The sequence below is a fragment of the Dendropsophus ebraccatus genome, chromosome 9 (assembly GCF_027789765.1).
Source record: "Dendropsophus ebraccatus isolate aDenEbr1 chromosome 9, aDenEbr1.pat, whole genome shotgun sequence".
In the NCBI taxonomy this organism is placed as follows: Eukaryota; Metazoa; Chordata; class Amphibia; order Anura; family Hylidae; genus Dendropsophus; species Dendropsophus ebraccatus.
Window position 1 is genome coordinate 54082316 of NC_091462.1, and position 25329 is coordinate 54107644.

General features: G+C 41.7%; 2 protein-coding genes across 3 annotated transcripts in view; both read right to left on the reverse strand.

The window, feature by feature from the left end:
• The window catches only part of LOC138801002 (aldehyde oxidase 1-like), a 72644-nt gene extending 50850 nt beyond the window's left edge, over positions 1 to 21794 (reverse strand). Inside the window, exons 1-7 of the mRNA XM_069983351.1 lie at positions 20541 to 21794; positions 16377 to 16434; positions 6512 to 6608; positions 6101 to 6209; positions 4074 to 4200; positions 1744 to 1805; positions 48 to 110 (exon numbers count right to left, since the gene is read on the reverse strand). Of these exons, the coding sequence (XP_069839452.1) occupies positions 48 to 110; positions 1744 to 1805; positions 4074 to 4200; positions 6101 to 6209; positions 6512 to 6608; positions 16377 to 16434; positions 20541 to 20594 (570 nt within the window). The 5' untranslated portion in view covers positions 20595 to 21794. The remainder of the gene's footprint in view (positions 1 to 47; positions 111 to 1743; positions 1806 to 4073; positions 4201 to 6100; positions 6210 to 6511; positions 6609 to 16376; positions 16435 to 20540) is intronic.
• A 127-nt stretch (positions 21795 to 21921) lies between these two features.
• The window catches only part of LOC138801003 (aldehyde oxidase 1-like), a 101430-nt gene continuing 98022 nt past the window's right edge, over positions 21922 to 25329 (reverse strand). Inside the window, exon 34 of one of the 2 annotated variants that reach the window (XM_069983353.1) lies at positions 21922 to 22324. In XM_069983353.1, the coding sequence (XP_069839454.1) occupies positions 22268 to 22324 (57 nt within the window). In that variant the 3' untranslated portion in view covers positions 21922 to 22267. The remainder of the gene's footprint in view (positions 22325 to 25329) is intronic. The other variant, XM_069983352.1, reaches the window with a different exon arrangement.

The following is a 25329-nucleotide window of genomic DNA, read 5'->3' on the forward strand; positions in this document are numbered from 1 at the left end:
GCAGCAATGTAATAAGCATGTAAAAGTGTTGCTATTGGGACACTTACATTATCTTCTTGGTCATGTTCAGGGCGACTGTTCTTTTGTTCAAGTTTACAACAGTTTGGCTCCTGGATAGACAACAAGAGGCATAGACCAAGAAGTGTGGTAGTAACACATAGTAGCTGTTTGTTTGGTCACACAGTAAGCCTCATATTACCAGCCCATTTAGCTTATATTTACACACCCTTGTCAAAATGGTTGATTTTCACACAACGTTAACAGTCTAGATATATTTTAGATGTTTAATAAAATACTGCTTTATTTATCAATGCTTTCACCAGAAATCTTGTATAAAAAAAGGTTTTTTTGCTCAACACTGTCATTTAATAAAATATTTGCCCAAAACTCAAATAATTGTGACTATTTTACACCAAAACCTACACAAAAACATTTGATAAATCCCCTACCACATACACACTAGAGCTATGTTCCCACAACATTTTTCCCTGTCCATTTTTTTTAATCCGTCATTACGTGGTTTGGGCGCCCATCAGTACAATGACGGCTGTTGGTAGATTATTGTAGATCAGTTGGACTGATTGCCCTTTGGATGTGTCCTTAATTTAAAAGTTTATTGAATTTAACAGTAAAGACGGTGAAAGGACGATGAAAAAAGAAAAACTCTGTGAACAACTAAAATATAACGTCCATTGTTTGCTAAAGACGCCTGAAAACAATTGACGTCCGTTATTTAATACTGTGTGCATTGGGCGGCCTTCATTTCATTGACTTCAATGCATTGCATTGGGGTCAATTAAAATGTAGTAATGACAGACATCTTTTTAGAAAGAAAAAGCAGACGCCTTTCCTCTTTTTTTTTTTTTTAATTTAAAGGACAACTCCCACAAAAAATTTTTTTTGCTCATTTAACACACATTACAAAGTTATATAACTTTGTAATGTGGTTAAATACCCAAGCGCACTGGCAGCGTTTTCCATCCCCTGGACCCGGAAGTCGGACACATCGCTGGATGGCGGACGGCGGCGACGGAGAGGCGGACGGCGGGCGAATCGAGTGGCGATAGTCACCGGAGAGATGGTGAGTATGGTGTCTGTGTGTGTCTGTGTTTTTTTTTTTTTGGGGGGGTCCCGCGGGAGTTGTCCTTTAATGTGAACATAGCCACACACACTGATTTTTTGAAGTCAGGGTGGGTTCAGACTACGGAATTCTCATGGATAAATTCCGTCGCCTGTACGCGGTCACGCGGCTACATATATGCCGGCAAAAATGGCACTATTTTACTGCAATTACAAAATTCACAGCAAAATAGCATCATTAACACAAAATTAAAGTTGTGTGTGAACACATCCTGAGGCCATGTTCCACACAGTATTTTTCCTCAGTACTTTGGTCAGTATTTTGCAAGCAAAGTGTGGATTGAAAACATAGAAAGGCTATGTTGACACACAGTTAAAATTGAGGGGATGGCCGTCATTTAATGGCAAATAACGGCTGTTATTGTAAAACGACAGTTGAAATAATGGCCGTTATTTGCCATTAAATGTCGACCATCCCTTCAATTTCAACAGTGTGTGAACAGAGCCTTTCTGTATTTTCAATCTACTCCAGGGTTTGCTTGCAACATACTGACCAAAATACTAAGCAAAAATACTATGTGGGAACGTAGCCTAAGGCAGTAGATGATGTTTAACTAGTTTGTTCATCTATGCATGCCTTGCTTTGAAGGAAATAGAGTTCACCTTGCAAAATGTCTTGCATCCGTCAAGTATTGCTCTGTATCCTGTACAGCGACAGAGATTTCCTAGAAGTAGAACAACAAAAATGAGAAAATACAGAAAAATATCTGGAAACTACACTCTGATTGCTTGATGTAGACAATAAAGCTAGTTATGCAATTCAGGAGTTATTGCAAGCAAAAAGTAAGAAAAACTTTTGTAATTAACTGGCATTCTGCATACACAAAAGAAAAGTGGTCTGATTGTTATCTAAGTCAGGCTACATTCTCACTGGTTTTTGTCCATCCGGTGTTGGCTGTAAATTGCCCAAAATATATTCTAAGTGATATAAAATTTTTGAGCTATAGCTTTTTGTAAAATACAGCCCAAAATCTGCACATAGCATGCACTGCACAGTTACACCAAAGTTGTTCTGTGACTTTTTACTGTGCAGTAAGTATTCAGCCGCAGGGACTAAGACATGTACCCATACATCCCCCTAAAGCTAAAGTTACCTCAACCAAATGTTTGCTTTAGCTACAAATACGATTCATGTGACATTGAGAGGGAATTTCGTAACATTCCCTCTTATAAATGCATTTCAGTTCATTAATATTTCTAGGATGCTTGGCATACGCAGCCTTCCTGAGCTCTCACCACAACATCTTAACAGTATTAAAGGGGATAACTGGAGAGCAGGAAAGATCCTACCTTTTCTGCTCTCCAGCTGTCAGGAACCGGACGGCAGGGACAAGACAAGACAGTGAGCCCTGACACTGAACCCACCAACTGTCCCTACCTACTTGCCTCAAACGGCCCTAGGCAGCCGTGGACAACCACGAAGGCGGTCCCTGCACTAGTATAGGTGCACACAGAACAAGACAGACAAACAAACATAATAAGGAATAGTAAACAGTCCAGGTCACACCAATCGGGCAGCAAAAGTACAAAATCAGAATCCAATAGGCGTATTCAAAGTACAGGCAATAGGGTCAGGGGCAGGCGGCAAGCAGGGGAGGTCAAAGATACAAGGCAAAGATCAGGAGAAGCAAAGAACAGAAGACACAAGTCAATAACCAGCAATGAGTGCACAGACTGGGGTTAGTTATATAGGAGGCCAGGGTTCTAGTCCAGAACGTAATTGGACCATCCCCCTGATCTTCAAGCACAGACACCTGACAACAAAACAAATCCACTGGCAGGAAAACCTGTCAGTCACAGCAGAACCAAAACACAGATTAACCATGACATGGCCAGACAGAATTCAGCAGGTGCAGTCGGATGAGTCCACCAAACCAAGTGAGCAGATAAACCAGTGTTCAGACAATGCAAAACAAAACACAAACAGAATACGAGAAATTTGGCACCTTGGACGCACAGCACGAGCCGAGGGGCTCATAATGCTCCGCAGAGATACCATCCTGACACCAGTGCTCCATTTCATCTCATCTGTGCTGATGCTTTCGCAGACGAGGGGGGGCAGACGCATGTTGTGGGCAGTGATGAATAGGTGCTAAATGTTACTGATGTCGCTGCGACATCGGACAGCTATTGGACAGTGGGTTTTGCCCACATTCAATGCCTGCAGCGCCCGCAACATGCTCCGCCCCCCATCGTCTGCATAAGTTATCATAATGGACCTGACATGGGCCACAGTAGTTTCTACTTAGACAGGCACCCAGTTTTATTTTTTTTCCTTTATAGAAAACCTGTCTATGCTTAGACTGGTGTACACCCAGGTCTTTTGCAATGCCTTTGTAGCCTTTTTTCATTGGAATATTTATATTTATTAAATAGTAATATTTAGTTATGAATACAATATAAGGAAGTAATATATAACTATGGATATAATATTTAGCTATGTCCAGTACCACTAAGCTCCCATGACCCTTCCCAGCTAACATACATTAGGAAGCCTGTGACATTTGGTGCCCCAAATGAAAGATTGCGGCCTGTAAAGACTTGAAAACTGACATAGGAACACAGAGAGGCAGCTTCATGCATTTCTATAAGACATCGCCTGAGGTCTTCATTTGCATGACTGGGGCATAGTTCCCATTATTTCTTGAGAAATAAAGACTTGTTAGTAACCAGGCTTTATGTCCCTTTATTAAATAGACAAATAACATGTGAAGCTCCCATTTCCAATGTTTAGAGTTCTTGGAGAAGTTGTCAACACAGAGGTTCATCTATTTTTTCTCCTTACAATGTGGAGGTTTCCTTAATATGCTCAATAAAAGACATGAACGTTCCAATGTTTTGTGTTTGTCTATAATTGTGACTTAGATAATGACAAAACTGGTCATTTCAAAAGGATTCACTTACTTTTTCCTTTTTATATTTACAGAACATACCTCCGAGAGCATCATATATTTGTTCCATTGTAGGTTCTGGATGATTTCTTAGCAATGAATACATGGACATAACCATTCCAGGACTACAGAAACCACACTGAGAACCATGAGCTTTTGCTATCCTTTCCTATGTTTCAAAAGAAAAAAGTTATATGAAAAAACATATCTCCATATCAAATTTCTGGAAACTCTCCATAAGCTTCTTTTAAAGCGACTCTGTACCCACAATCTGACCCCCCAAACCACTTGAGTACTGGGTAAAGACATGTAATAAGGACAAAAAAGCCATTAAAGTGACTCTGTACCCACAATCTGACGCCCCCCCCAAACCGCTTGTACCTTCGGACAGCTTCTTTTAACCCAAGATATGTCCTGGAGTCCGTTTGCCAGGTGATGCAGTTATTGTGCTAAAAAACAACTTTTAAACTTGCAGCCCTGTGTCAAATTAGCGTGCCCTAGAGTGTGTGTGCCCAAAGCTTGCACCGTCTCTCCGTCCCTCCTTCCCGTCCTCTTTATTATTAGGAATGCCTTGGGCAGAATGTCTTCTATTCATCTGTGGGAACACTGCACATGTGTTGGATTGAAAAGGCTCATGTGCAGTGTTCAGGCAAGTGATGAATAGGAAAAATCCTGCCCAGGGCATTCCTAATGATGAGGAGGGTGGATAGGAGGGACGGAGAGGTGGTGCAAGGCTTGGGCACACACACTGTAGGCCATGCCAATTTGACACAAAGCTGCAAGTTTAAAAGTTGTTTTTAGGACAATAACTGCATCACCTGCAAAACGGATCGCAGGACAGATCTTGGGTTAAAAGCAGCTATCTGACGGTACAAGTGGTTTGGGGGGGGGGGGGGGGGTCAGATTGTGGGTACAGAGTCGCTTTAATGGCTTTGTTGTCCTTATCACATGTCTTTACTCAGTACTTTAGGGGCATAGTGGTGCCCCATTGTGTTGTGGACTTTTGACCTCTAAGGGGTATTCTGGAGACTTTGTTGGGAAAGCTGGGTGGTGCTCGCTAAATCTTCAGGGACAGTGCAACAAATATAATAAAAGGAACAGTGGCTGCACTCAGCCTTTTGATGCTTTTACAGGCTCTTTATTTTGTGCAAACCAAAAAATAAGGTGTTCATAAAGGCGAGTGCCACTACGGTTTCTTTTATATTTAAAAACACTCAAAAAGGTTTGGGATTTAGTGATAGAAATAAATATATAAAACCACCAGTGTATAGGGGTATTGTACAAATTAAATTCATCACTAGGTGTCACCAAATTGTACTCGCGAACAACCCATCAAGATAATAGGTACACAACAGAAAGAACATATGGGTATAGTTCAGAAATTAAAATTAGTCTTTTTTTCCGCATACACAAACATTTTGGAATCACATGTACAGAAAAAACTTTATAAAAACCTTTCCTAGTTGGTTAAAAAAGTGATCACAATAAAAAAGTAAAAAATATATAAAACACTGACACAATTGATGGGAATTGAGTCTATGAGGTATGGGATTACTATGTTACTAAACCATCTATCTCTATATGCAGTCTTTAACTATATGTAAAGTGCCATAGTGCATTAAGTCACTTGTAAGCATAAATTAAAGCCCACACTCACCCATCTTATTGCAGCGTCCCAAGTTGTCCCTATGTACGTTTCGCCACCAGACTTTTTCAGGAAGTTTTCTCTATTTGCTTCTTTGCAGTGAGCAGAGAGAAAAACCTGTCTGTGGGGTCTGAGCATGTGCGTCCATCTTCATTCAGCTTATTAAGTGGTCATGCTTGTTTTTATACGCTTTAAACTCTAGGTGGCATCTACTATGTAAGTAGATGTCATGACTATTCACGAGATCATTGCTCAAAACTTGTAAATGGCAAAAATTGTTAATTTTTATTATATCTACAGTGAATATAATTTTCTGATGGGACAGACCCTTTACAGGGTGTTTAAATCTATGTTACTGTGCATTGCATATATTAAATATATAGCATTTATAAAGTGGACAGATAAAAATGGCAGAATGTCTCACCTGTACTGGGTGTAATCTGCTTGTTGTGCTTCCAATCCCTTCCACTGTAGTGACTGCTGCACCATATAGAGCACAGATGGGCAATAGACAGGCATTGGCTGAATAATGACTAGAGTCTGTTAAGGATTTATAAGAATATATTGTATGTTATAATTGTATATATCCATATTTTTATTTTGCTATCTTTTTCTTTATGATACGGCATACTAGATTTTTTTATATTGCTGTATCATTCACCACCTAATCCTGAATAACATTCTGGAACTGCAATGGGCCTCATGTAACAGTTGTGTACCAACTAGTGTTTTCTCAATACTACCACTAGATGTCTCCACCTTACTATAGCATGAGGGATATGCTATATCTGTAGCGTGTGACCTATAATATGTACTGTACTAATAAACTGGATACATGATTTTCTTGGAAACAGGGTGGACATGAGATACCATCACAGTACAGGATCCACAGCCGCCTTCTCCACAGCCATATTTAGTGCCTGTCAAATTTACTGGAAAATGATTGTCAAGGAATAATTCTTAATTGGTTTTACACAGAAACAAGTAGTTCATACCTAATGTGCCACTGTACTAACTTTACATTGTGTTAATTGGGTAGTCACATGTGGCTCTTTCTCCCCTTGAATAAGAATCCCAGCAATTGCAGATATGGTAATTGTGAACATTAATATTTTAGACAGCTCAACGGGCCCGGGCCCGCGCCTCCCCCCCCCTCCATCCTAGTGCCATGTCATTGCCATTTATAAACCAAGAAGTAGTCAAGAACTCAGTTTTGACACATCCAAGAGCTGATTACCAATACAGTGGTGCTTTGGATTATGAGCATAATTCGTTCCGGGACTGCGCTTGTAATCCAAATCACTCTTAAAACAAAGCAAATTTTCCCTTAAGAGATAATTGAAATGCAGACAATTGGTTCCCCACCACAAAAAGATAATGATTTTTTATGTTTTGAATAACATGTAAAACAAACATTTAGAAACAGCTAATTATGTTATAAGTTACTGTACAGTATAGCAATCAGCATGTGGAGTATAATGTATAGTAAGTGGATAAACCTGGAAAAACAGCAGCAGTTTGTAGATACAGGATGGAACTGCAGATCCCCATAATGCAGTAGCGTAGTACAACAGGCTAAAATAGAGAAGCAGGGCTGCTGTCAGAAGTCTGTGTGGTCACATGACAGCAATGGGGTAGGGGGTGTGTTTAGCATGGACCAATCAGGAAGTGAGAATCACAGAGCTGTGCAGGAGGAAAGTGACAGAGACTTTTCTATACAGCAGTGTGAATGGCTGAGTGTGAGTGCAGACACATTATAGCAGCAGTGTGAATGGCTGAGTGCAGGCACATTATAGCAGAAATGGAGAGGATGGGAAACACAAAAGCGGACAGAGACTGCAGGGAGCATGAAGGAATGAGCAGGACAGATGTGGGCACATTCATGCAGCACTCTGTCCAGCAAGCGAAGGGTTACAGGTATGAAGAGATTACCTCCACATTCCTATCCACTGATGCAAGTCCCATCAGGTGAGGGAGACTTCCTGGGTCAGAGTACAGTACTGTAGACCTGGCTATGCAGACCATGTCCCTCCCTGACTCACCCTACCACCCATTACAGGGAGCTCTTACACCGAAGCAATGCTCTTAAACCAAGTAACAATTTTGAAAAACTGTGAGCTCTTCTTGCAAAACAGTTAACAGTTTAATCCAAGTTACTCTTAAACCAAGGTACCCCTGTATCTACATTACTTATATAATAGATTAATAATAGTAATCCATTAATGAAATGTATGAGGAGCCTGAGAATGATTTATGACATGGTCCTTAGACAAGCAGAACCACAGGACAAACAGTTACAGCTAATACTATTAGAGGCCCCACATATTACCATAGAGTTTCCTCATATTCATTTTGAGTTTGCTGCTAGACCATGTGAATTTGCATACAGCAGTAGCAAAGTCTTGGCCATGCTCTTCCAAACAATGTCAGACATTTCTAGCCCTTTGACATGTCACATTGTCTTGCTGGAAGATCCCATCCCCCCAGGGATGACAGGTAGCTTGGAGAGCTGGCCAGGCAGAAGATTGCACCATGCAGCCATATATACACAGGATGAGAGATGTTCAAACACCAACAGATCACATCTTCAGTATATGCTAAAACTAAAGGGGTTGTCCAGCGAGAATATTTTTCTTTTAAATCAACTGATATCAGAAAGTTATATAGATTTGTAATTTACTTCTATTAAAAAAGCTTAAGTCTTCCCATACTTATTATCTACTAAATGTCCTGCAGGAAATGTTGTTTTATTCTCAGTCTGATACAGTGCTCACTGCTGACATCTCTGGCCGAGACAGGAACTGTCCAGAGTAGGAGAAGTTTTCTATTGTAATTCCCATAAAAACCCTCTCCGGTTCTGGACACAGTGGCGTAGCTACCTTAGAGGCAGGGTAAGCCGTTGCTATGGGGCCCGTGCAGGAGGGGGCCCGGGGAGAAGGTAAGAGCGTGTGTCCTTGTGCTTAATCCCTTATGTACTGCAGTGTGTAAGTGACCCAATGTTTACTTACCTGCTGCAACACAAAAAAAGGGTTAACAAGCAGAAGACAGAGATCTCTGCTTCACTTCACTGATAACCTCTGACCTCTGTTCTCCAGCTGCCAAGTAGGGAAATGTGCAGAGCTCCATGCAGTTGTCAGGGGTTATCAATGCACCACCAGTAAAGCAGATATCTCCAGCAGAGAGCACTGTGTCAAATAAAACAACATTTCCTGCAGGACACGCAGCAGCTAATAGGTATGGGAAGACGTTTTTAATAGAAGTAAATTACAAATCTATATGACTTAAGTTAACTTGAAAGAAAAAGATCTTCACTGGATAACCCCTTAAGGTCTGCGACTGTGGTCTGCGACTGTGGACCTGCAGCTGCAGACCACACCACGAATGTGCATCTGTAGGCTTCACAGAGCTCTATATTGACACTTCATTAGCATGGCGATCGGTGCTGCAAAATGCGGTCCGCATTACAGCAGGTCCTATTTTTTTGCTGCATGGATCGCTGCCCCAGACGGACGTGTGAACAGAACAATTGAATAACATTGGTCCTTTTGTTCCGTCCACTGTTGCGTGCCCACAGTTGCGGACAGAACATCGTATGTGTGAATGTGGCCTAACTTTTGAACTTCTTGAAAGTAATGGATATAATAAACCATTTACTGGATTCATCAAATATTCAACAACTAGAAGACTGCAGATTGATATGTGGCATATCACATACATGTGATATCCATCACTGAAAGAAAGCCTTGTATGTATGGTTTATATATGAGGCATATAAAAGCATACCATTAATGCTGATATTCAATAAATGATTTATAACAAATCACCACTAGACATTGTATTGTAATTGTATGACTCTTTGGGCCTTTAGTGCCAATATTTTTTATTCTGCAATTTATACTATTAAACATTATTGACAAGAGGAAAGGTGGTGTCAGCGGAGAGAAGCTCACAGGTGACATTATAAACTATGGAGCCTTACTTGTGTATTCAGACAGATTCGGTCTCCAGACAGAAAGTAAAGCTAGTGGCTGCACACCTCGACCAGCTACAACTTATGATCGGAATGGGGCTCAGGAGTCAGACCTAGTGTGATCTCAACTTTTGGCATGTCTGGATGACGCCAAAAGTTTTTACAAATTACATTAACATTTTAAAGTGTACCTGTAAATTATAAAAAAAAAAAAAAACTTCCAGAAAGACAATGCAACATGTCACATGACTAGAAATGTCCGACATTGGTAGGCAGAGCATGACAAAGACTTCCAATTACTATCCTCTCCTCTAATTCCCCAGATTTGATTGTCATGTTCGCTCTATGGATCCATTCCCACACAACCCCTTCAGCTGATACTGTTTTTTTTACTTTATAAAATTTTATTGATTTTACAGTCAAAACACATGTCAAAATTCCCAACTGAATCACCGACCTCTTACTATCAACTTAAGATGCTGTGGAGTCACCCCGTCCCAACTTATCATTAACCGAAAATCCTGGGGTGCCTATCTGACCCTCCAATAAGTCACCGCCTACCATAATCAGTAGTTACCCTGGTCTATCTGCACGGAGCTGGTTACTCTGCATATTAGCTGGTGGAGATGACTGTGTAACTACTGGTTTTGGTGTGGTAAGAACTCAACCTGATAATGCAGATGGGATTGTGGGTATATTACGAGTGCACTACTTTGTTAGCACCTGTGTACCGGATAAATTTGTGTGAAGTGGTAGGCTCTCTAGTAATCACCCTTTGAGTAAAAGAACTCAATTAAGTATGATTAATTTAACATTTATATCCTTTACTTTTGTAGAAAAAAAATGAATAAAACAAACAGAGGGGATGCAGCAGTCACACAGTAATGGATGGTAGTTACAGCACCATCCCCTTCTGTTTTATGCCTTAGGCTACGTTCACACAGAGCAAAAGGGGCGGATTACACGAGGAAATATTTCCGCCTGAAATCAACTGACGCTGAATTCCGAGCAGAATATAAGCAGAATCCCTGCGTATTCTGCTAGGAAAGTGTTCAGCTCGTAATCAGCTCTTGCCAAATTCAGCGCGGAATACTCGAGGAATCCGCGCTGAATCCGCATGCATTCAGCGCTGAAATTCAGCGAGTATTTGGCGAGTAAACTAAACTATACCAGAACATATACTAGAATCCTCCTCCCCCCTTTTTTCCCCATTTCCGCGCTGATTCAGCGAGTAATTTCCGCTCGTATTATGCTTGTATTCCGCGCTGAATACGCGCGTATTCCGCGCTGAAACAGAAAATCAGAGCCCTATTGCTTTGTATAGGCTTCCGCTAGCGGAAGAATGAACATGTTCATTCTTCTGGCAGAAAGCGGATTAGTTCAGTGCGGAAATTCCACCGTGTGAACTGCAGAGCAGAATTTCCATTCAACACAATGGAAATTAGCTCTGTACCTATTTTAATGGCTGAAATTTCAGCGCTGATTCAGCGCAGAAATTCAGCTGCTTTTGCTCTGTGTGAACGAGCCCTTATATTCACTATCATGTAACTGAATTCTTATTAAGGCTACGTTCACAGAGAGCAAAAGGGGCGGATTACGCGAGGAAATATTTCCGCCTAACTGACGCTGAATTCCGAGCAGAATATAAGCAGAATGTAAGCAGAATCCCTGCGTATTCCGCTAGGAAAGTGTTCAGCTCGTAATCAGCTCTTGACAAATTCAGCGGGGAATACTCGAGGAATCTGCGCTGAATCCGCATGCATTCAGCGCTGAAATTCAGCGAGTATTTGGCGAGTAAGGCTACGTTCACACAGAGCAAAAGGAGCGGATTACGCAAGGAAATATTTCCGCCTGAAATCAACTGACGCTGAATTTCGAGCAGAATATAAGCAGAATGTAAGCAGAATCCCTGCGTATTCTGCTAGGAAAGTGTTCAGCTCGTAATCAGCTCTTGACAAATTCAGCGCGGAATACTCGAGGAATCCGCGCTGAATCCGCATGCATTCAGCGCTGAAATTCAGTGAGTATTTGGTGAGTAAACTAGACTATACCAGAATATATACTAGAATCTTCCCCCCCCCCTCTTTTCCCCATTTCCGCGCTGATTCAGCGAGTAATTTCCGCTTGTATTCCGTGCTGAAACAGAAAATCAGAGCCCCATTGATTTGTATAGGCTTCCGCTAGCGGAAGAATGAACATGTTCATTCTTCTGGCGGAAAGCGGATTAGTACAGTGTGGAAATTCCACTGTGTGAACTGCAGAGCAGAATTTCCATTCAACACAATGGAAATTAGCTCTGCACCTATTTTAACGGCTGAAATTTCAGCGCTGATTCAGCGCAGAAATTCAGCTGCTTTTGCTCAGTGGGAACGAGCCCTAAACTAGACTATACCAGAATATATACTAGAATCCTCCTCCCTCCCTTTTTTCCCTATTTCCGCGCTGATTCAGCGCGTAATTTCCGCTTGTATTCCGCTTGTATTCCGCGCTGAAACAGAAAATCAGAGCCCCATTGGCTTGTATAGGCTTCCGCTAGCGGAAGAATGAACATGTTCATTCTTCTGGCGGAAAGCGGATTAGTTCAGTGTGGAAACTCCACCGTGTGAACTGCAGAGCAGAATTTCCATTCAACACAATGGAAATTAGCTCTGCACCTATAACGGCTGAAATTTCAGCGCTGATTCAGCGCAGAAATTCAGCTGCTTTTTCTCTGTGTGAACGAGCCCTAATAGCAGTAGTTATACAGTTTAAGGCTAGGTTCACACTATGTTACTGTGCGGCTGTATTTGCGGCTGTAATTGTGCGGCGGTATTTTTGGTGGTTCATGCGTACGCTGGAAAGTATACGATATACGGCTGCACAGTGCACACTATGTATGAATCTACGGCCCTATCGTAAACGGACCCGTAAAAAATGAACAAGACCATTGTTTGCAGCTGGAAATGCGGCCGTGGATTGACAGGCGGTCCGTATGGAGTACTTCAAAAATAGCCGGCAATGATGCCGAATGCCGATGCCTCTAATAGTTAATATATTAAAGTAATAAAAAACACATTTTCTTTGTAATAAAGTCCCTTTCGTTGTTCAATAATTTAATTCTAACAAATCCATCATTGTGCAATTAAATATACTGTTAAAATATATATATAAATAAATCTATATTTATATATATATTTATTTTTTGACAGTATATTTAATTGCACAATGATGGATTCGTTAGAATTAAATTATTGAACAACGAAACTGATTTTATTTCAACGAAAATGTGTTTTATTAATTAAATATTAATTAGTACAGGAAGCTCCAGTAAGCCGTTAATTCATATTGCCGGCAATAGAGCATTCTGTACTAATCATCACTTTACTTTAATTAAAACATCAAATGTTTCTTCTAATTATGTTATCACAGTAGCATTATTAGAAGAAACATTTAGAATTATATGTGCGCTCAGCTGATTGGCTGATCGGCTCAGCGCACATATAATTAGCGGGTCCGCAGCACAGTGACTTCATTGTGCTGTGGACCAGCGAAGAGGACACATCGGGGTGAGTATAGAGCTCTCCCCACCCCCTCCCCAGCACTGCACCCCTCCCAGCAAGGAAGGGGGGTCACTTAACCCCTTCCTTGCTGGGATGGGTGCAGTCTGACATCAGTCTGGCCCCCAAGGGGTTAAAGGGGATACAATACATCCTCCCTTAACCCCTTGGGGGCCAGACTGTAAGCAGCGATCTGTAAAGATGCTGCATACTGTAAAGAGCACAACACCGCTCACAAGGATGGGTGTTGTGCTCCTGTTTGTGTGTTTTTTGTGTGTTTCTCCCTTTTTGTTTTTCAGATATCGGTATCCTGGGGATTCCGTCGGATTCCGTGGACTACGTTGATGACCAGCGGTTGTTTGTTGTTTTTTTTTTAATAAAATGGTCAATGAGGGGTGTGGGGGTGTTTTTATTTGAATAAAAATTTTTTTTAACTTGTGTCTTGTCTTTATTTCTTTACTTTATAGACGTAGTAGTGGAAGCCGTCTAATAGACGGAATCCATTACTAAGTCGGGGCCTAGTGTTAGCCGGTATAAAATGGCTAACACTAACCCCCTATTATTACCCCAGTACCCAATGCCACCAGGGGTACTGGGAAGAGTCGGGTGCCAGTGGTCCCGGAGCGTTAAAATTGGCGCTCCTGGACCGGGCGGCAGCAGGCTGGTAAGATTTAGGCTGGGGAGGGCCTAAACCAATGGCTCTTCCCACCCTGGTGTTACCAGGCTGCTGTCGTTTGGTTTTTAACCCGGCTGGTTATAAAAATAGGGGGGACCCTATGCGTTTTTTTTTTGAACCTAGCTCCAAAAAGATTATATGCACATTGCACATTAACAAGGAGTATATAGCAATACATTTAGTGTTATAAATTGTTAAAACATGAAAAATAAAAAACCTAATTAGGTTGCAAACCTAATACTGAGGAAAGAATGGAGGATTATTCAGCAGAAACGTGTCTATTACAGTTGCAACTAGTGGTGAATACATTACTGTGCTACTATACTACGCTAAACTCTTAGCATATATCCTAGCTTCAATCCCTGGCTTTTGGAGCATTTACCAACACTCCCAACATCTCATCTATGGGAGGAACGCCCAACAGAGGTGGAATTACCTGGCTGCAGTAAGCCTCCACTGCTCAAGCTTCGCTGTGCAAACTGCAGGAAGCATCCATCAGTGTTCACACACGAGCGGCGAAGCCACAGCCTATCTCACATATCCTCTGCATCTACGGCCGTAGACTTCAAGAACAATACAGGACTGGTGAGCGGTGGACTTCCGCCAACATACTTTTTCTCCACTTAAAGGGAACCAATCACTGGAAAAAAGCATATAGAGCTTTTGAAATGTGCTGTTAGAGCACACAGCACACTTGCCACACGTGTTTCCATAGCCTCCGTGCCTTCCCCGTGTAAGCCGCAAAGTAACTTTATAAAACTGGCGCCCTGTATGCTAATTACCTGAGGTAGTCACCTGGGCGGTGTTCGGCTAGCAGGTAGTCACGGTCCCCTGGGCGTTCTCCCGCTGTAATCACGCCCCTCTGGGCGTGATTCAAATGTCAGAGTGGCTGTGGCGTCACTCGGGAGCGCGCCGTGCCAACGTCGGCGCGCTTACGTACTGATGCCGGACGCCGCCGCACATGCGCAGTGCAGCCGCTTCCATTCCGGTTGGACTGCGCCTGTGCAGAATAGCCTCGAACTCCGGCTAACAGGCTATTCGAGGCTATTCTGCACAGGCGCAGTACCGCTGGAATGGAAGCGGCTGCACTGCGCATGTGCGGCGGTGTCCGGCATCAGAATGTCACAGCTACTCGGCCATTTGAATCACGCCCAGAGGGGCGTGATTACAGCGGTAGAACGCCCAGGGGACCGTGACTACCTGCTAGCCGAACACCGCCCAGGTGACTACCTCAGGTAATTAGCATACAGGGCGCCAGTTTTATAAAGTTACTTTGCGGCTTACACGGGGAAGGCACGGAGGCTATGGAAACACATGTGGCAAGTGTACTGTGTGCTCTAACAGCACATTTCAAAAGCTCTATATGCGTTTTTCCGGTGATTGGTTCCCTTTAATGTATTACAAACAGCCCAAATAACGGTGAATTATTTAAAGAATTTTTTGTGAATTTTCAATGAACGATCAACTATCCAACATCCCATTGAATATGCAGTAGACACTGAAATCCCTGCTGCCAGCACAGTATTTAAACAATTGGCGGCTTGCAAGGGCCCTGCAAAGCCGCCAACAGACAACAATTATTTCTATATTTATATATACAGTATTCACCACAAGACTTTCTACGTTAATATAATTTATTTTTCATAATTTTTTATTTTTCATGTTTTAACAATTTATAACACTAAATTTATTGCTATATACTCCTTGTCAATGTGCAATGTGCATATAATCTATTTATAACTATGTATAACTACTGCTATTAATAAGAATTCAGTTACATGATAGTGAATATAAGGCATAAAACAGAAGGGGATGGTGCTGTAACTACCATCCATTACTGTGTGACTGCTGCATCCCCTCTGACCCCAGGAAGTCAGCAGGATATTATGTAGTAAAATTAGATATGTAACTAAATTATGGAGTCATGTGCTGTGTCTGTCTTTGGAAACTCTGTGAGTAAGAAATAGAAAAGCTGAAAATACATGCAGCTTTGCTTCAAATTGTATGTGAGGGAAAATGGTTTCATTCATGTCTTTTATCCCACAGCTGCCGGTCACCCCCATCCTTTTAGGAATATTGAATAAGGGTATACTACATTAGAGGGAAAAGAAATCTGTAAAATTATAATAACCCGCGATTAAGAATTGCACATGATGGGAATCCTTCTTATTGAATACAGGGTGTGTGGGGGTGGTGGGGGGGCGATGGCAGGCAAAGAGTCGTGACTAGTCACAATGGCTCCCCACCCAGATGACTAGTGCCTCACGTGCCAGAATAAAACACCTTTCTCCCCAATGTAAAGCCACCACTGCATCTGGCTGGTAAGCCTGGGTAGATCTATACTGTTCAGCTGGGAACCATATCAGCACAATCCTACTGATTGTTTTCCTAGAATTGTGCAACAAAAATGTGGAACAATTTGTTCCCAAAAACTGGTTTATATGACTTACATGTCTTTTTTTAGTCACTATAAGAGATCATAGAGTGTGAACTACATCACTTCTTTATAAAAGGATACATTTTCTTCTGAGGTATGGCAGCAGCGTCTGCCCTGCATCTGCCTTCTCCTCAATTATCTGTAGACCAAAATTATTGGATGAGATAAAAAAATGATTGCTTAGATGAGAAAAAAATAAGTTACTTTAAAGCGACTCTGTACCCACAATCTGACCCCCCCAAACCACTTGTACCTTCGGATAGCTGCTTTTAATTCAAGATCTGTCCTGCCGTCCGTTCGGCAGGTGATGCAGTTATTGTCATAAAAACAACTTTTAATCCTACAGTGCTGTGTCTAACAGCCGGGGCTTACATTTGTATATGCATTAGGCTGGCACCACCTCTCCGTCCTTCCTCCCCACCCTCCTCATCATTAGGAATGATCCAGGAACATTTACTGCTGTTTGAGCTTTGCACAGGTGTATTAACGATCCAGCCCATGTTCATTATGCACACAGGTGGGGAATAGGGAGCAATCTGCCTGGAGCATTCCTAATGATGAGGAGGGTGGGGAGGAAGGACAGAGAGGGTGTGCTAGCCTAATGCATATACAAATGTAAGTCCCGGCCGTTAGACTCAGCGCTGCCGGATTAAAAGTTGTGTTTATGACAATAATTGCATCCCTTGCCGAACTGACCCCAGGACAGATCTTGGATTAAAAGCAGCTATCTGAAGGTACAAGTGGTTTGGGGGGGTCAGATTGTGGGTACGGAGTCGCTTTAAGGCTGGGTTGACACTACGTTTTTGCAATGTGTTTTTTTTTCATCTGTTTTTGCAAAAAAACTGATGGAAAAACACATGCATTTGTGTGCATCTGTTTTGATCCATTTTTCTTTCAACTTCCATTATAAAAAAAAATGGGTCAAAATGTACAAAAAAAATAAAGTCAGCTACGTTTTTGTTAAAAAAAATGTTTAGATCTGTTTTTTTTTTTAATAATGGAAGTCAATGAAAAAAACTGCTCAAAATTAATTGTATCAGTTTTTTCATGCGTTTTTTGTAAAAATGGAAGAAAAAAAAAAGGATCGCAAAAACGTTGTGTGAACCCAGCCTTAGGCTATGTTCTCATAAAATAAAAATAAGGGCAAATCAAGTCCCAAATGTTAGTATTTCATGTGAAATTTACTTGTATTTCTCTTCGAAGTGTCTTTATTAGCATGTAAAAGAAGAGCTGCCATTTAGTTCCATAATAGTAAAACCCTGAAATCCATCTTCTTGAGCAGTTCTTGAAGGGCAAGGCCACATTCACACGTCCATGTTCTCCCCCCCACACCCAGGCAGCATCTGTGATAAGATGCTTGGAGCAGGGGAACTGTATTCATATGAGCTGTGCTATAATGACAGAGAAGTGCGGCTGATTCATTACAGCGTGGTGCATATGCATACAGTTCCGCTGCTCCCAGCATCTTATGACTGGGCGGGGAGGGGAAGTCCATTACATGCATTCCATGTCCATGTTCAGTGCAGATTTTATTTATGTGAACACAGCCTTAGGGGCCTTTTACAAGGGTCAATTATCGGCAATAAGTACAGCAAAGGTTTTTTCCCGCTGCTACTCCGTATATGCTTTACTTGCTGCAATATAGTTGGCTATTCTCTTTGCCGGAATAGGAGTGCACAGGACCTCACCCGTGGGTGATCAGGCGTTGCAGCATGGATAAAAGAAACGTATTCCAGCAGTCCAATAAAATCCGGTATTTATTGTGCTAACTCCATAAAATCGTTACATACAAAAAACGAAGAAAAATGCTAGATGTGTTTCGGCCCGCTCTGAGCCTTGATCACAGCATATAACAAAGTTGTGTACAGACTGACTTATAAGCATGAGAAATTACACACCTTCACCTGCATACAATTACATCACATGACAAAGGGTAACCAACCTTCCACTGAGGAGGGCGGAGCAATGGCACACATACAGAGAAGAAAAATAAAGAAGGAAAAATAAAGATAAATGCCAAAAACATACATGTAAAGCAGAACTCATGACAAAAATTAAAAAACTAAATCCCCCCAAAAAGGGGTTTAAAGGGGCCGGGTCCTTACACGCAGCGGATACGATTGCACGATCAAACTTGCAGCGTTAAATCTGCTGCGTATTCGATACTTGTGAAGCTACCCTTAAAGTGTTTATTTTCATTGCAGCATTGTAAGAAATAATTGTGATTGTTATTACACATGATGTGATGCAGTTGCAACATGACTGTGGTAAAAAAAAATCACAACTGCTTAATTTTTGGTCTCAAATCGAATACAATTTTACCAGCAAAGAATTGAGCGCAACAAAAACACTAAATTTCCATCACAAAAACAAAAAAAATCTAGCCACAGCATTTTTGAAAAAACAAAAACAAAAAAAAACAACAACACAATAAACAAACACTATGCTACAGTTACAGCAGAGTGAGTTCAGCACAGTGAGTTCAGCACAAAAAAAAAAAAAAATTGTTAGGACCCTCATTGCTGGGACCCCAAACAAAATCTGCTGTTCCAACAACATGCTTAGGGTGCCTTTACACATAGAGATTTATCTGACAGATTTAGGAAGCCAAAGCCAGGAATGGATTTGAAAAAGAGGATAGATCCCAGTCTTTATGACCTGATCTCTGTTTATAGTCTGTTCCTGGCTTTGGATTCAAAAATCTGTCAGATAAATCTCTCTGTGTAAAGGCACCCTTAAACCTCTAGTTCCCTACCATGTCATTTTTGTGAATACTCTTAAGGCCCTAATACACCAACAGATTATCTGACAGACTGACAGATTTTTGCAACCAAAGCCAGGAATTGACTATAAACAGAGATCAGGTCATAAAGGGAAAGAAAGATTTTTTCCTCTTTTCAAATCCATTACTGGCTTTGGCTGTAAAAATCTGTCATATCTTAGTGTAATATGGCCCTTAGGGTGCCTTTACACAGAGAGATTTATCTGACAGGTTTTGGAAGCCAAAGTTAGGAACAGACTATAAACAGAGAACAGGTCATAAAGGAAAGACTGAGATCTCTCCTCATTTCCTGGCTTTGGCTTCAAAAGTCTGTGACAAAAATCTGTCTGTGTAAAGGCACCCTTAGTGTTAAAAAAGTTATCCAGTGCTACAAAAACATGGCCACTTTCTTTCAGAGACAACACGACTCTTGTCTCCAGTTCAGGTGCGGTTTGCACTTTAAGGGGTTATCCAGCGCTACAAAAACATGGCCTCTTTCCCCCCTCTCTTGTCTCCAGTTCAGGTGTGGTTTGCAATTAAGCTCTATTTACTTCAATTTTACTTCAATAGAACTGAGTTTTAAACCCTATCCAATCTGGAGACAAGAGAGGGGGAAAAGTGGCCATGTTTTTGTAGTGCTGGATAACCCCTTTAAGCTCCATTCACTTCAATGGAACTGAGCAGCTACACCCCACCCAAGCTGGAGAGAAGAGTGGGACTGTCTCTGGAAGAAAGTGGCCTTGTTTTTGTTGCGCTGGATAACCCCTTTAACAAACATAAATCTAGATCAGGTGGTGCTGTCAAGCTCACCATTGACTTCAACAGAACTTCCACACTCATGCCTAACTCTGTGCTCCTTCATCCACTTAGCTCAAAGAGCATTTTGGGACAGCTTGTTCTAGTGAGTGGTTCAAGTCATTTTCTAGATCATAGGATAATAAAACAGCAGAGAAGAATGATGTGATCAGATGAAGATTTAATCCATTGAATTATTCAGATTTACTTACATTCAAACAATTGAAACAATGAAATACCAAGCACTTGTATGGATTTATCAGAAGTATGATCATCACAACACTCACATGAAGGTAAATGTTCCTTGTATATATTTTGATGTTGCAAAAAGCATTTTTGGTCAAAGTCCACTGTAATAGTCACTGACACTGAATTATTGTAATATATTAAGTTAAGCAGCAAATCACAAAATATGATTTTTAACAGCAAGCTAAGCATGAGAATCATCACGAGTATGGGCTCCAGTTTGGACAGTGCACAATAGACTAGATATAAAAGAGTGGATTAGGACTGATGTATGTGTAGCTAGATTAATAAAATAAATGGGAGGCTCCTTAACAATATGACATATATAATGGGACTAGCTCAGTTTGGAAATCAGATTTCTTAGAGATAATCTTTTACATCGATATATATTGAAATGACATGCCCGTGCACCATATATGTGTAGGTCAGGTATATCCACTTACCTTCCTCCCATTTACAAAGAATATAAGCGGATCAGATGTAGCACCCCCATCCATGGTTTCAGAGATCAAGCTCCTGGAGCTACAGATCCAAGCAGATGTCTAACACTGGGGCAGGGTGAAAGGTCTATTTCATATTAAGTAATGAAAGAAGGAGGAGCACATGGGTGGAGGCTAGTTACTTTTCCTACAGAGCTGGAAACCCAAATAGCCATGTATCCTCCCAGTGGCTGAGAATTTGAGGATTTGTTTTCTAGGAACACATACAGTATACACCGATCAGCCATAACATTAAAATGGTTATGTAACAGGATTGCACCAGGATACATTCTCTGAAGGCAGTAAGCTGGTGGTTGCAGAAGGATTCCCAGGAGATGTTCTGCAGGAAAATCTCCTGTCCTGCCATTCCAGTGGCAGTAGAAGTCACTTCAACAATGTAGCACCTGCACAACCTATTGTTGTGAACAAAGTACACCCCTTCTTGGCAGGTAATGGCAATGACCCCTTGAACAGGATATGCACTCCCCACACCTCAATCTGCTTGAGCGGCTGTTGTCTGGTAATGTCTTGGCACCAAATACCATAGGACACCTTCAGAGGTTTTGTAGAGTTCATGCCTTGAGGGGTAGGAGCAGCTTTGGAAGTACAAGGGAACCATGACTGCATTAGGCAAGTAGTTTTAAAGAGATTGTCCAGCCAATTTTTTTTTAACCAAAACAGGGTGAGAAAAATGAAAAATAAATAAAAACAAAAAAAAAAAAAAAATTAACTCACCTGCCCTAATCCCCCCACAGCGGCTGTTCTGACAGTTCTTAGCCCCCACTGTTCAACACTCCTTTGGGGTTAAAGAGTCAATGGAACCAAAATGTAAACTCCCTGCTCAGCAAATAATTGGCTGGAGTAGCTGAGCAGGCAGTTTATGCGGGGATAATAAGAGGAAGCAGCGCTAAGCAGTTGGGGCTGGGAACTACCAGATCATCTCAGGTGTGGAGGGGGGTAAGTTGGGCCATTATGACTTTAAAGGGGTTATCCAGCACTACAAAAACATTTCCCCTCTCTTGTCTCCAGATTGGGTGGGGTTTGGAAGTTCCATTGAAGTAAATAGAGCTTAATTGCCAATTACATCTGAACTGGAGACAAGAGAGGGGGAAAAGTGGCTATGTTTTTGTAGCGCTGGATAACCCCTTTAATTTTCTATCTCTGTCACTCTATTAGGGTGCTTTCCTGAAACTGGCCAAATCCTTTAGAACATGAATTGCATCTGAAACATTCTATATAAACTGCTGACACTGTTAGATATATGAAAAGTACCATGTGCCTCCTTGTCCTGTCTGTGCTTCCAGAAGAAAAATGCTTTTATTATTTAGTGCAGACAGGACAAGGAGGCACACGGTACCTTTCATATATCTGTCTGTGCTTCCAGAAGAAAAATGCTGTTATTATTCAGTACAAGTTGTCACAGCTAGATATATGATAGGTACCACGAGTTTCCTTGTCCTAACAGCTATCTCACAGTATTATAAGAGTACAAACAATAGAGGTGGTGAAGTGGGATGGTGCTCTCTAGACAACCCTCTAATATTTTGTGCCAGAGGAGGAGAGAAAACATAATATTCACGCCTGCTTCTTTATTATGAAACGCTTAAAATCACGTTAATTTCAGAAGAAGTATCATTGTAGCACTCTTTATCACACTATGTAATATGAGGAAAAGTGCAATATATTCTTGTTCATCTAGTAATATCAATAGACCAAGGGGCAAACGTTCCAGTCTCATCTTTGGGGATCTAAAAGGCAACAGACAAAAAATTAATCCCATATATATATATAGTATAAACTATAATGTTCATTTAAGTTATATTATTAGGTACGCTTAATAAGTATCACAGGGTCACACAAAAAGAAGCTTTTTGAATACAAATTTATAGAGGTAACTTTTTACAGGCTTGTTTTTTTGCTGGCTGATTTGATTTTTTGTGTGGCTGTAAAAATCATTATCAGTCGCATGTCTCTCTGAAAAAGGAGATGTGCAGGAAATAACAATCCAAATTAAATTAAAATGGACACACAAATGATACAGCAATCATTTCTGTGGCCCGACTATGTGATTGATCATGTCCTGTAAAGGCACTACAAGTGAGTGTGGTGTAGCCCCAGTGTGAGGCTCGACCGGTCACTTGCCAGATGGTGAAGTGTGACTCCACTACAAGGGTGGTTGGTCGGAGAATAGATCAGCCAGGTGTTATGTTGTTGTGACGCCAGTGCCGGTTGGGCACACAAGTACGATGGCACACCTGCTTTTAGTTTACATAGGCCGGCTATATCCTTTCCCCAGTGGTCAGTAACCTGCTGGGATGTGAGCGGGTCCCTTGAATGCCTATTATGGTAGTCCGAAGTGGAGTTGTGACCCCCTCAGACTATTGGTACTGCCACCCACAGAAAGGGTAAAAGACCCAAGGAAGTTGCCGTTACTGTGTAGGTGCTGAGATAAGAATCACTGAGTCCAGTTACAATAAATAAACTCTCAAATGTCCTTTACAAGATACAGGCACAGACACAGACACTAGTACCACCATGCTGCTTGGATAAAATGCAGGATGGGAGGCGTATTACACTAAATAAGCTGCTTGCCGTGGTGGTGCACTCTTGCTCGAATTGCAGATATGCAGTCAAACAGTCACCAAAAAGAATAATGCAAGGGCACTCACCAGTTCGTACTGTGTACTTTATTGTAGAAACCTCTTAAAACATGATTTATTGCAGGCGGCGAGGACGCCGAACACTTCTAGCAGACAGCTGTTTTGCGTCCTATGCTTCGTCAGTTCAACGAATCGTAGAACGCAAAACAGTTGTCTGCTGGAGGTGTTCGGCGTCCTTGCCGCCTGCAATAAATCATGTTTTAAGATACTTGATACAGTGGTATACAATACTTTGGACTTAACTGACAAGACTTGTGCTAAGAGCTTGAGAGGTAGAATAGCCGTGCTGGCTTGGTTGCGTTCTGAGAAGTAGAGTAAGTGCAGAGAAGTAGAGAGGATGATGTCGAAAGAGTCCCAACCTAATGCAGTACTGTGCTCTGCCCAGGGGCATAGCTAGGATTCATGGGGCCCCATAGCAAAAGACATTATGGGGCCCCCCTACACACTATAATATATATATATATTCGGTGATGTGGCAAAAAAAAAAAAATCTCTTGTGGCCAGCTCCTGCGAGCAGCCACAACAGTGACTGGCAGAGGATAAAGCCAATGTCTGCTTGTTCTGTCCATCCACTGTATGTCCAAATAGCCTATTAGGAGCCTCATGGTTATATACATAGGTGCAGGAGCAGACTACCTTTTGCTTAACCCTTTATTTACTGCAGTGTGTAAGTGACCCAGTGTTCTCTTACATGCTGCAACACAAAGGGTTAATACAGAAGACAATTAACTCTCTCTCCTTCACTACTCCTGCACTGATAACCCCTGACCTCTGCAGGAGCTCAGAGAACAGAGGTCAGAGGTTATCAAAATAGTCAGGCAGAGAGCTAATTGTTAACCCTTTTTTGTGTTGCAGCATGTAAGAGAACACTGGGTCACTTACACACTGCAGTACATAAGGGGTTAAGCAAAAGGACACAGGAGGCTCTTATCTTCCCTGGGCCCCCTCCCTCCACGGGCCCCATAGCAACCGCCTTCCCTGCCTCTATGGTAGCTACGCCACTGGCTCTGCCGGAACTTTAGAGTTAGAATAAGTAGAAAACTTGAGTAGATAAAATACTTGTGCATGTGTTTTGACTCTTTGGTCTTTGCACCACCTATTGCCCACCATTGTCGGGCGACCCGTTCTAGAGGGTGACTCAGGCCCCAGAACTTGTTACCTGGGTTGAGCAAAGTGGCCAAGGTTCCCTGGTTACACCTGTGCTGCAAGATAGAGTAAATAGTCTTCTAGCACCTTTGCTCTATCCGGATAAGTTCCTCTTTCTTCAGGATACTCTCCTGCACCTTTAGACTTGTTCTCGGCGTGGGCTGGGATGATCCCTCTATCAGAGTGTCTAGCACTTTATAGTGTGTAAAAGTGCTGCTTTCAAGAAAGGGTGTCCTTGCTTCCCATTTGCGTCTGTTCTGCTTAACAGCTAGACTAAAACTCATTGGACTTGTCCTCTAACAGGGGACCTGGCATAAGCCAGGGCTCAACTTGGCTACTGTAGGGACCATTCTGGCTTGCGTTCTCTCTGTTCAGCAATGTGACTAAGACTCACTAACACTTCTGTGAGTGGTTGAGAAGAGAGTGTAAGTGAAGAAAGGAGAAAAGAGATAGGTAGAGAAGAGGAAAGAGCTCTCATGGGTGCACAAATCACAAACAACAATAACCCCTTGAGTACTACAGCTGTGCAACACATCTCGCTAGCATATCAAGGTGCAGAAATAAATACAGTGCTGCCTTGGATTAAGAGCATAATTCGTTTCGGGACTTTGCTTGTAAACCAAATCCACTCTTAAACCAAACAAATTTTCCCAAAATAATGATTTTTTTTATTCTGAACAACATGTAAAACAGATGAGACAAACATTGAAGAAGCTGAATGTCATATTATAAGTTACTGTGCAGTATAGCAATCAGGGGTATAAAGGAATGGGCAGAAATATGTGGACACAGTATAGCAGCACTCTCTGACTGGTACAGATATGAAGAGATTACCTCCACAGTCCTGTCCCCTGATGTAAGCCCCAGCCTGAAGTGGATGTTTCATGATTTGGAAGGTGAGAAGTCAGAATACAGTGCTGCAGACCACCCAGTACAGACCATGTCCC